At 40.7% G+C, this 13,400-nt stretch overlaps 2 protein-coding genes across 2 annotated transcripts; both read right to left on the bottom strand.

The window, feature by feature from the left end:
- LOC308099559 (histidine--tRNA ligase, cytoplasmic-like) lies at positions 1 to 5,510 on the bottom strand (the record flags this gene model as incomplete). The annotated part of the gene is made up of 3 exons (XM_080448296.1): positions 4,247 to 5,510; positions 382 to 449; positions 1 to 12 (listed from the first exon to the last, which is right to left on the bottom strand). Exons 1-3 carry the CDS (start codon positions 5,493 to 5,495, stop codon positions 1 to 3), a joined length of 1,329 nt encoding a protein of 442 aa, XP_080304422.1. The 5' UTR covers positions 5,496 to 5,510.
- Positions 5,511 to 6,988: 1,478 nt separating this feature from the next.
- LOC308099558 (histidine--tRNA ligase, cytoplasmic-like) lies at positions 6,989 to 12,504 on the bottom strand (the record flags this gene model as incomplete). Its single annotated transcript, XM_080448295.1, has 3 exons — positions 11,235 to 12,504; positions 7,370 to 7,437; positions 6,989 to 7,000 (listed from the first exon to the last, which is right to left on the bottom strand). Exons 1-3 carry the CDS (start codon positions 12,487 to 12,489, stop codon positions 6,989 to 6,991), a joined length of 1,335 nt encoding a protein of 444 aa, XP_080304421.1. The 5' UTR covers positions 12,490 to 12,504.
- Positions 12,505 to 13,400: the final 896 nt, after the last annotated feature.

The raw sequence follows: 13,400 nt of genomic DNA, 5'->3' as shown, positions 1-13,400 counted from the left end.
TCAAATGAAGCGCTGGGGAAATGAACAGGAATCATCACATTGATTGTCAACTCGGTTCCATGATTTACATGGAACCGAGTTCATGATTTTCAATAAGGCATAATTGCATATTATTGTCTCTGTCGGGTGGAAACCTCATATGTCCAGAGCTGTTACTTTTCAGGATTCAAATTCAAACGCATCAAAAGTAGCAGATCCACATGCTCAAAATGCGCCTTGCTTGCGGATCTGCTACTTCTGATGCTTTTGTGTGACGCTGTACTATGATCAAGTAAGACGTTAATTCACACAAAAAACGAGATATGAGGTTTCTGCCCGACAGCAACGATAAACATATGAAATATTACACATTCTAGTATTGTCATATTGGTCATTACAAACCTTCACCACCTCCTCCGTCAGCACCAGGAGGAAGACCACCAGCCACACCTTCATCGTTCCACAGCGCTCTGGAACACAACACAACGGAACAGATACATGAAGCTTTGTGTTAGCACAGTCTCAAACGTTTTCCCTTGCAGATCTGTAACTCTGTACAAATGGAACCAAATGGACCCTTACAGGTCTGTAACTCTGTATAAATGGAACCAAATGGACCCTTACAGGTTTGTAACTCTGTACAAATGGAACCAAATGGACCCTTACAGGTCTGTAACTCTGAGTGTACAAATGGAACCAAATGGACCCTTACAGTTCTGTAACTCTGTACAAATGGAACCAAATGGACCCGTACAAAAATAACGTTTGATATAGCAACATACGTTGCTATATCAGATTGATCAGTGTGACTGATCAACCGGATTACATTAAAGCTGCTTAAACCCCTAACCTACATTTAACTCTCATTTCATTTCATATAAAGAAATATAGTATTTCTTTTTATAGCCAATCCTGCTACAGGCATGTGTTTATAGATCTGTATATATGTTTTACAGATCTGCAGTGCATATGTTATACAGGTCTGCAGTACATCGTCGTCTCTGTCGGGTGGAAACCGACCAAAACTGTTACTTTTCAGGATTCAAAAGCATCAAAAGTAGCAGATCTACAAGCTCGAAACGTGGCGCTTCAATGTGGCCCTTACCCCGAAACGAGTTTGACACCCCTGGTGTAGACGCTCAACAAAGCCGGATGCACCACGGTGGATTCAAACCCACAACTTCCGTGGTGGTGGGTAGGGACTGCCCCCCCCCCCGAGTGCCTGTTCACTCACACACACACACACACACACACACACACACACACACACACACACACACACACACACACACACACACACTTCTGGATTCCACAAAGTGTTTTTTTTACCACGATGGACAATTTTCTAAATCCATATATCAATGTTGATGATGATAATGATGTTGAAATGTCAACGATGGCCACAATGTCGAGGATGATGAATATAATGTTGGTAATAATAGAAATGTTGATGATAATAATGGTTAAAGTTTCACTGATGTCGGAAGTTATATCTCTGACTGATAAGGTCTAAACCAGTAGTTTTCTATTTGATTGTAAAATAAAAGTGAAGACCCTTAACGTTAGGGTAAAATATTACCTTCTATTGCCCTTATATGGGTTATAGCTACATTAACTTTTATATTCTCTGTAAAAGCTATTGGTCATGTTGTACATTAATGTATCTACATAAAGTATACATAAAGCTTACAGCAGATGTATGCAGTATTTATTATTGATGCCAGTCTTGACCTATATATTTGCATGAATAATCAATGGATTACCCAGATATTCATTTGAGATGTTATACTTTCTGACAATTTCCAGTATTTACATTTTCTTGTTCATGCAGTATAGGTGTAACTAGGGGCCAAGCACATTTTTTCCCAGTCAGTGATTTTATTAGGGATCAAATTAAAAGTGTTCGTGAAGCAACAAGACCGGAGTCCAATAACTCCTATGGGGATCTTGGATGTCATGTTACCAGTATGTGACATCCGCCATCTAATTAATATTGTTTTTGTATTTTAATTTTAAAATACAGGATATACATAGACATGTCAGTCATCCATGACGTATTACTCCAAATTTGGGCAAGGTTTCTACTCAATCTGAACCCCATTCACTACCATTATTTTAAATTAAAGTTAAATATTTCAAAAAATATATAAAACTTGAACACAACACGTGTGGGGGTGCTTCCTTGGCCTACTGGCAGCATGCACAAGAAATGTGTTGCGCACGCACGCACGCACGCACGCACACACACACGCACACACACACACGCACGCACACACACAGGTATTACTAAACTAATAGACATCAGCATTTTGAGACAGGGATTTTGTGAATGACATTCTTTTTTCAAATGCCATTTTTAACCATAAGCCTGAAGCAGATCTACAAGCCCAGCTCTGTGAGCTTGTAGATCGGCAGTTTTCCGGTGTATGACACTGACACACATAGTTGCGTAACTATGTATAAATCATGTTTTACTCTAATTCCAACCCCTAAACCTAACTTCTAAATGTCTAATCATAAGCCTAACCCCAACCTGAATATTTTTCTAACCGTAAACATATCTCTCAAAATCTTTTTAACCATAAAACAACAATTTTCCTTATGAGGATCAGGACAATCTATTCTCATAAATATACTAGATATATATGCTATACCAGACATTTTTCAAGTATAGTAATACAAACGCACGCACGCACGCATGCACGCACACACACACACACACACACACACACACACACACACACACACACACACACACACTCCCTCTTGCTAACCTGTGCTTTGATTGATTGATTGATTGATTGATTGATTGATTATTTTATTAAACAGAAATGCAAACAGCACGAGTACAGTCATACACGAGTACAGTCATACAGAGAACAGTCATACACTTGGTCTAAAAGGATTTACACAAAAAGGTCCAAGTGGAATTGTTTCCATTGAGGTCCTATATATTCAATTCATCAACATAACATAAAAACAAGACCAGGAGACCTGGTTCTGCCAGACCCAGAATGAAGTCCTAGTATGTAACACTTTTTTTTGGCTGGGGCCGGAGGACAAATGGCCCCTGCCCATGTATGGACGAAACAGGTACAAAGCCTCATGTAAGCCCGACCCCTTGGGTCTGGCAATAACACCAAAAATGTTTTAAAAAAAAGAGGGGATGAAAGCCAATCCCTTTTTTAATTGCTTAATTGCTTAACCCTGTCTTCTACCCTGACCCTGAGTCATTTCTCTTCTCTTAACCTCTGGCTCCCTCTGTTGTACACTGGGAGTTAAAGGCGGTAAGAGGCAGTTGTAATAACACTACAAAATCACTGACATGCTGATAATTGATTTCAATGTAGTTCTTATCAACTATATGCAGAACCAAGTTAATGTTTAGTGTGAAATGTTGACAGTGACCGCTGTCATTTTGATTACCGGTGGGGATGTTTTATCCCTGCTTCTGGTCAGACTGAATTAAATACATGCATTTCCTTTGGGGAAATGCATGCAGACTGTGTGATATGTCATTATGTTTGGTAATACAATTTAACTAAAACATTTACCACATCCCTATTTGGCCCAAATTTGTATTGAAAAATAACAAGTTCACAATGAGATCTGATATTTTTTCTATTTGTCACACAAAGAAGTATAAGTGGTTAAGAAAATGGGGCCCTCCTGTTTTCCTTTTTATTTTTTTCGCATCCAAGTGCATCTGACTGGTCAGACAGGTACAAAGCACTCCATCTCTTTTATGACTTTAAGCTTCAATGGGGCCAAAATAGTCAACTCCATATCTATAAAAATGAACTTTATCAGGATCTTTATCAGGCAACACTCTCTCCTCTGGCAAGTCTGCCATCTTCTGGTCCAAAAGCCTTCCACGGTGCTTGTTAGCAATAAATTGCCATATTATATATATTGTATATCTGGGAACCACTCCCAAAAAAAAAATCACCTTTAGTCAGTAGTTATTACATATTACGTTTCTATCACACAACTTTGAAAACAGCCTCTACTTAAAGGACTTCAAGTTTGAAAAGTTAGACCAGGAGGCTGAGAATTCTCAACTGTCTCACCTCATGTGAGATGGACAGTACAGAAATAATGCCCAGAATCATGGATTAATCAGTCGGTGTGGTCTTACTTACATTAGTCATTTAATTTTGTATGCTTTTTTGCTGGGTAGAGCAGAATGAACAGGCCTCTGAGGTCCTTCTCCTGATCTCTTTTATTAAATCACCTCTTGATACATAAGCCTCTTTTATTAGATTACCTTTTGATCCACAAGCCTCTGCCTCCTCTTTGGTGACAACAGTGCAGAGTTTGACCACTCCGTCTTTCAGTTCCTGTTCTCCCAGGATGGCTACCAGGGGGATTTCTGAGCGCACACAGTACTGCACCTGGTTCAGGTATTTGGGGTTCCTTTTGTACTCTGTCTCTGCCTTGATGCCAGCAGTCCAGAGCTCGGCCGTCAGTCGGAGTCTCTCCTCTAGTAAGTTCTTCTGTGCTGAGACCACCATGACCTGCACCTCTGTGGTACGCACGTTGTTACCCTTGGCCTCAATGATAGAGAAGATCCTCTCCATGCCAATGCTGACCCCGACACACGGCACCTTCCTATCCTTGGGGGAAATCCTGTCCACCAGGTTGTCATACCGTCCACCTCCAGCCACACTGCCCATGCTCGCGGTAATCTCTTGGGCCACCGCACCCGCCTGGATCAACACAGCCTCATAAATTACACCTGTGTAGTAGTCCAGACCTCTGGCTAGGCTGAGATCAAACAGCACCTTGTCTGTGACCTGGAAGATCTGCAGGTAGTTGAAGAGCTCCTTCATGTCGGTGAGGCCAGCACAAATCTGGTCGTTCTCACACATCTTCGTGTCTTTAAGCAGGAGCTCTACTAGGTCGATACCACCCTTCTTCATTTGCACATATATCTGCTCAGCCACCTCCTCCGATACGCCCTTCTCCATTATCTCATTTTTAACGTCTGGCCAAGACATTTTGTCCATTTTGTCTACTGACGAACAGATGGTGCAAAACTTGTCTTTCGGAACACCGCACATGTCAAACATTCCCTCCAGAATACGTCTGTCATTGACCTTGATGCAGAAGTCTCCCAGGTCCAGCTCGCTGAGGATTTCGTAGATGATCTTCAGGCATTCAGCATCGGGGATCATATTATCATACTTTCCTGCAATGTCAAAATCACATTGGTAGAATTCCCTGTAGCGGCCCGGGCCTGGGTTGTCACGGCGATAGACCTTGCCTATTTGGTAGCGCTTAATGTTGGTGACTTTGTACATGGCCAGGTAGCGGGCAAAGGGCACAGTGAGGTCATATCTGAGAGACAACAGCTCTCCACCTTGGTCCTTGAGGTCGTATATCAGCTTAGCGTCCTCGCCATACTTGCCTGTCAATGTCTCTTTTAGTTCAAATACAGGTGTGTCAATGGTCTCAGCACCGTGACGTTTGAAACAGCCAATAATGGTGTTTAGCACCTTCTCTCTGATGGCCATCTGCGAGGGGATGTAGTCTCTTGTTCCCTTGGGAGTTTTAAGAACAGACTGGTGTTTCCTCCCACTCTTTCCTGCTTCCACTACTTCCTCCAATCCCTTTTCCATTTTCAGGAAGACCTTGTTCTCTATCTTAATCTCATTATTCTTCATCATGTCCTTTTCCCCCTCTGTTTCCATCTTCTCCAACCCCTTTTGCATGTTTAGGATCTTGATTCTCTGGAGTATCTTACCTTAATAATGTCCTCCAGGTCTCCAACATTCAGCACCACTGACCAAAATCTAAACTCAGCAAATGACTGAATACTAACTAACTGACACGTTTATATACCCAAATTCAACCACGTTCTTGTCACAACTGCACGCTGATTGGACAGAGTATGTTGACAAAGTCACTGTTCTGTTGCTATGGTAGCAGAGATCAAACATACTCATTTTTTTCTCTGACGGCCACGTTACTATGACAACATAACCATAAATAAACCACGAGTCAGCTCCATATATGGGCACAAAAGGGTCATGCCCATATATGGGCATATACCGATGACAAGGAATCTCCATATATGGGCATAAAAGAGACAAGGACTGACATATACAGAGATCTCCTTATATGGGCATATCAGCAATATCCATTTATCAGCATGCCCATAAATGGGCATGCTGATAAATGGACAGAAACAGACATCTCCATTTATAGGCACAAAAGGAACACAAAACGGTCTTTATAATATCATTGTAAACATGTTTATTGTTAGATTATAAGACATTTATAAGAGCTTATATGAAACTTGCTAACAGTTTATAGACTAATTAAAACATTAATTAAATTGTTTAAAATAGCATTCACATTTCAGTGTCACTAACTTACCTATTATATCATTGTTCAACCTTTACAAAGTTGTTTTGTTGTTAACATTAGCTTATTATGCCTCTATTAGCAGTTAACTGTGAAGTTATTAAACTTTTAACTAGTATTTTTGGCATCTACCTGGTCCAAAGTGGGAACAATGCCTTATTAAGGCTAATAAATCCTTTCTAGGCTCTGTACATAACTGTAGTCCTGGGTCTCTGCCTGTTTTCTGCCTGTTTCCTGTTCATTCATTTTAATTTGATTGGCTGATTTCATTGGTTCATTAGATTGATTGCAGCCGAGCCAATCATGCAAAGCTATGGGAGGATTTACCGGAACAGGAAATGTATATTTTAATGAAGTATTTATTAACCTCAATAATGCATTGTTCACACTTTAGACCAGGTAGATGCAAAATGCAGGCTAGTTAACTGTTAATAAATGCATAATAAAGGATTTGTTAACATTAATAAGACTTTGTTCCCACTTTAGACCAGGTACAGTAGATGCAAAAATCATAGTTAACTGTCAAGTGTATAATAGGCACTGCAGGTTTCCAGAAGCTGCCATTTCCTGTTCCGGTTCATTTCCACATAGCTTGATATGATTGGCTCGACTGCAATCAATCAAATATGAAATCAGCCAATCAAATGAAGCGCTGGGGAAATGAACAGGAATCATCACATTGATTGTCAACTCGGTTCCATGATTTACATGGAACCGAGTTCATGATTTTCAATAAGGCATAATTGCATATTATTGTCTCTGTCGGGTGGAAACCTCATATGTCCAGAGCTGTTACTTTTCAGGATTCAAATTCAAACGCATCAAAAGTAGCAGATCCACATGCTCAAAATGCGCCTTGCTTGCGGATCTGCTACTTCTGATGCTTTTGTGTGACGCTGTACTATGATCAAGTAAGACGTTAATTCACACAAAAAACGAGATATGAGGTTTCTGCCCGACAGCAACGATAAACATATGAAATATTACACATTCTAGTATTGTCATATTGGTCATTACAAACCTTCACCACCTCCTCCGTCAGCACCAGGAGGAAGACCACCAGCCACACCTTCATCGTTCCACAGCGCTCTGGAACACAACACAACGGAACAGATACATGAAGCTTTGTGTTAGCACAGTCTCAAACGTTTTCCCTTGCAGATCTGTAACTCTGTACAAATGGAACCAAATGGACCCTTACAGGTCTGTAACTCTGTATAAATGGAACCAAATGGACCCTTACAGGTTTGTAACTCTGTACAAATGGAACCAAATGGACCCTTACAGGTCTGTAACTCTGAGTGTACAAATGGAACCAAATGGACCCTTACAGTTCTGTAACTCTGTACAAATGGAACCAAATGGACCCGTACAAAAATAACGTTTGATATAGCAACATACGTTGCTATATCAGATTGATCAGTGTGACTGATCAACCGGATTACATTAAAGCTGCTTAAACCCCTAACCTACATTTAACTCTCATTTCATTTCATATAAAGAAATATAGTATTTCTTTTTATAGCCAATCCTGCTACAGGCATGTGTTTATAGATCTGTATATATGTTTTACAGATCTGCAGTGCATATGTTATACAGGTCTGCAGTACATCGTCGTCTCTGTCGGGTGGAAACCGACCAAAACTGTTACTTTTCAGGATTCAAAAGCATCAAAAGTAGCAGATCTACAAGCTCGAAACGTGGCGCTTCAATGTGGCCCTTACCCCGAAACGAGTTTGACACCCCTGGTGTAGACGCTCAACAAAGCCGGATGCACCACGGTGGATTCAAACCCACAACTTCCGTGGTGGTGGGTAGGGACTGCCCCCCCCCCCGAGTGCCTGTTCACTCACACACACACACACACACACACACACACACACACACACACACACACACACACACACACACACACACACACACTTCTGGATTCCACAAAGTGTTTTTTTTACCACGATGGACAATTTTCTAAATCCATATATCAATGTTGATGATGATAATGATGTTGAAATGTCAACGATGGCCACAATGTCGAGGATGATGAATATAATGTTGGTAATAATAGAAATGTTGATGATAATAATGGTTAAAGTTTCACTGATGTCGGAAGTTATATCTCTGACTGATAAGGTCTAAACCAGTAGTTTTCTATTTGATTGTAAAATAAAAGTGAAGACCCTTAACGTTAGGGTAAAATATTACCTTCTATTGCCCTTATATGGGTTATAGCTACATTAACTTTTATATTCTCTGTAAAAGCTATTGGTCATGTTGTACATTAATGTATCTACATAAAGTATACATAAAGCTTACAGCAGATGTATGCAGTATTTATTATTGATGCCAGTCTTGACCTATATATTTGCATGAATAATCAATGGATTACCCAGATATTCATTTGAGATGTTATACTTTCTGACAATTTCCAGTATTTACATTTTCTTGTTCATGCAGTATAGGTGTAACTAGGGGCCAAGCACATTTTTTCCCAGTCAGTGATTTTATTAGGGATCAAATTAAAAGTGTTCGTGAAGCAACAAGACCGGAGTCCAATAACTCCTATGGGGATCTTGGATGTCATGTTACCAGTATGTGACATCCGCCATCTAATTAATATTGTTTTTGTATTTTAATTTTAAAATACAGGATATACATAGACATGTCAGTCATCCATGACGTATTACTCCAAATTTGGGCAAGGTTTCTACTCAATCTGAACCCCATTCACTACCATTATTTTAAATTAAAGTTAAATATTTCAAAAAATATATAAAACTTGAACACAACACGTGTGGGGGTGCTTCCTTGGCCTACTGGCAGCATGCACAAGAAATGTGTTGCGCACGCACGCACGCACGCACGCACACACACACGCACACACACACACGCACGCACACACACAGGTATTACTAAACTAATAGACATCAGCATTTTGAGACAGGGATTTTGTGAATGACATTCTTTTTTCAAATGCCATTTAACCATAAGCCTGAAGCAGATCTACAAGCCCAGCTCTGTGAGCTTGTAGATCGGCAGTTTTCCGGTGTATGACACTGACACACATAGTTGCGTAACTATGTATAAATCATGTTTTACTCTAATTCCAACCCCTAAACCTAACTTCTAAATGTCTAATCATAAGCCTAACCCCAACCTGAATATTTTTCTAACCGTAAACATATCTCTCAAAATCTTTTTAACCATAAAACAACAATTTTCCTTATGAGGATCAGGACAATCTATTCTCATAAATATACTAGATATATATGCTATACCAGACATTTTTCAAGTATAGTAATACAAACGCACGCACGCACGCATGCACGCACACACACACACACACACACACACACACACACACACACACACACACACACACTCCCTCTTGCTAACCTGTGCTTTGATTGATTGATTGATTGATTGATTGATTGATTATTTTATTAAACAGAAATGCAAACAGCACGAGTACAGTCATACACGAGTACAGTCATACAGAGAACAGTCATACACTTGGTCTAAAAGGATTTACACAAAAAGGTCCAAGTGGAATTGTTTCCATTGAGGTCCTATATATTCAATTCATCAACATAACATAAAAACAAGACCAGGAGACCTGGTTCTGCCAGACCCAGAATGAAGTCCTAGTATGTAACACTTTTTTTTGGCTGGGGCCGGAGGACAAATGGCCCCTGCCCATGTATGGACGAAACAGGTACAAAGCCTCATGTAAGCCCGACCCCTTGGGTCTGGCAATAACACCAAAAATGTTTTAAAAAAAAGAGGGGATGAAAGCCAATCCCTTTTTTAATTGCTTAATTGCTTAACCCTGTCTTCTACCCTGACCCTGAGTCATTTCTCTTCTCTTAACCTCTGGCTCCCTCTGTTGTACACTGGGAGTTAAAGGCGGTAAGAGGCAGTTGTAATAACACTACAAAATCACTGACATGCTGATAATTGATTTCAATGTAGTTCTTATCAACTATATGCAGAACCAAGTTAATGTTTAGTGTGAAATGTTGACAGTGACCGCTGTCATTTTGATTACCGGTGGGGATGTTTTATCCCTGCTTCTGGTCAGACTGAATTAAATACATGCATTTCCTTTGGGGAAATGCATGCAGACTGTGTGATATGTCATTATGTTTGGTAATACAATTTAACTAAAACATTTACCACATCCCTATTTGGCCCAAATTTGTATTGAAAAATAACAAGTTCACAATGAGATCTGATATTTTTTCTATTTGTCACACAAAGAAGTATAAGTGGTTAAGAAAATGGGGCCCTCCTGTTTTCCTTTTCATTTTTTTCGCATCCAAGTGCATCTGACTGGTCAGACAGGTACAAAGCACTCCATCTCTTTTATGACTTTAAGCTTCAATGGGGCCAAAATAGTCAACTCCATATCTATAAAAATGAACTTTATCAGGATCTTTATCAGGCAACACTCTCTCCTCTGGCAAGTCTGCCATCTTCTGGTCCAAAAGCCTTCCACGGTGCTTGTTAGCAATAAATTGCCATATTATATATATTGTATATCTGGGAACCACTCCCAAAAAAAAAATCACCTTTAGTCAGTAGTTATTACATATTACGTTTCTATCACACAACTTTGAAAACAGCCTCTACTTAAAGGACTTCAAGTTTGAAAAGTTAGACCAGGAGGCTGAGAATTCTCAACTGTCTCACCTCATGTGAGATGGACAGTACAGAAATAATGCCCAGAATCATGGATTAATCAGTCGGTGTGGTCTTACTTACATTAGTCATTTAATTTTGTATGCTTTTTTGCTGGGTAGAGCAGAATGAACAGGCCTCTGAGGTCCTTCTCCTGATCTCTTTTATTAAATCACCTCTTGATACATAAGCCTCTTTTATTAGATTACCTTTTGATCCACAAGCCTCTGCCTCCTCTTTGGTGACAACAGTGCAGAGTTTGACCACTCCGTCTTTCAGTTCCTGTTCTCCCAGGATGGCTACCAGGGGGATTTCTGAGCGCACACAGTACTGCACCTGGTTCAGGTATTTGGGGTTCCTTTTGTACTCTGTCTCTGCCTTGATGCCAGCAGTCCAGAGCTCGGCCGTCAGTCGGAGTCTCTCCTCTAGTAAGTTCTTCTGTGCTGAGACCACCATGACCTGCACCTCTGTGGTACGCACGTTGTTACCCTTGGCCTCAATGATAGAGAAGATCCTCTCCATGCCAATGCTGACCCCGACACACGGCACCTTCCTATCCTTGGGGGAAATCCTGTCCACCAGGTTGTCATACCGTCCACCTCCAGCCACACTGCCCATGCTCGCGGTAATCTCTTGGGCCACCGCACCCGCCTGGATCAACACAGCCTCATAAATTACACCTGTGTAGTAGTCCAGACCTCTGGCTAGGCTGAGATCAAACAGCACCTTGTCTGTGACCTGGAAGATCTGCAGGTAGTTGAAGAGCTCCTTCATGTCGGTGAGGCCAGCACAAATCTGGTCGTTCTCACACATCTTCGTGTCTTTAAGCAGGAGCTCTACTAGGTCGATACCACCCTTCTTCATTTGCACATATTTACCAATCTGCTCAGCCACCTCCTCCGATACGCCCTTCTCCATTATCTCATTTTTAACGTCTGGCCAAGACATTTTGTCCATTTTGTCTACTGACGAACAGATGGTGCAAAACTTGTCTTTCGGAACACCGCACATGTCAAACATTCCCTCCAGAATACGTCTGTCATTGACCTTGATGCAGAAGTCTCCCAGGTCCAGCTCGCTGAGGATTTCGTAGATGATCTTCAGGCATTCAGCATCGGGGATCATATTATCATACTTTCCTGCAATGTCAAAATCACATTGGTAGAATTCCCTGTAGCGGCCCGGGCCTGGGTTGTCACGGCGATAGACCTTGCCTATTTGGTAGCGCTTAATGTTGGTGACTTTGTACATGGCCAGGTAGCGGGCAAAGGGCACAGTGAGGTCATATCTGAGAGACAACAGCTCTCCACCTTGGTCCTTGAGGTCGTATATCAGCTTAGCGTCCTCGCCATACTTGCCTGTCAATGTCTCTTTTAGTTCAAATACAGGTGTGTCAATGGTCTCAGCACCGTGACGTTTGAAACAGCCAATAATGGTGTTTAGCACCTTCTCTCTGATGGCCATCTGCGAGGGGATGTAGTCTCTTGTTCCCTTGAGAGTTTTAAGAACAGACTGGTGTTTCCTCCCACTCTTTCCTGCTTCCACTACTTCCTCCAATCCCTTTTCCATTTTCAGGAAGACCTTGTTCTCTATCTTAATCTCATTATTCTTCATCATGTCCTTTTCCCCCTCTGTTTCCATCTTCTCCAACCCCTTTTGCATGTTTAGGATCTTGATTCGCTGGAGTATCTTACCTTAATAATGTCCTCCAGGTCTCCAACATTCAGCACCACTGACCAAAATCTAAACTCAGCAAATGACTGAATACTAACTAACTGACACGTTTATATACCCAAATTCAACCACGTTCTTGTCACAACTGCACGCTGATTGGACAGAGTATGTTGACAAAGTCACTGTTCTGTTGCTATGGTAGCAGAGATCAAACATACTCATTTTTTTCTCTGACGGCCACGTTACTATGACAACATAACCATAAATAAACCACGAGTCAGCTCCATATATGGGCACAAAAGGGTCATGTCCATATATGGGCATATACCGATGACAAGGAATCTCCATATATGGGCATAAAAGAGACAAGGACTGACATATACAGAGATCTCCTTATATGGGCATATCAGCAATATCCATTTATCAGCATGCCCATAAATGGGCATGCTGATAAATGGACAGAAACAGACATCTCCATTTATAGGCACAAAAGGAACACAAAACGGTCTTTATAATATCATTGTAAACATGTTTATTGTTATATTATAAGACATCTATAAGAGCTTATATGAAACTTGCTAACAGTTTATAGACTAATTAAAACATTAATTAAATTGTTTAAAATAGCATTCACATTTCAGTGTCACTAACTTACCTATTATATCATTGTTCAACCTTTACAAAGTTGTTTTGTTGTTAAC

Source organism: Gymnoscopelus braueri (genome assembly GCF_963280865.1).
Source record: "Gymnoscopelus braueri genome assembly, chromosome: 13".
NCBI classification, from domain to species: domain Eukaryota; kingdom Metazoa; phylum Chordata; class Actinopteri; order Myctophiformes; family Myctophidae; genus Gymnoscopelus; species Gymnoscopelus braueri.
Note: the sequence above shows the minus strand (reverse complement) of the source record. Positions and strands in the feature narration are given on the sequence as shown.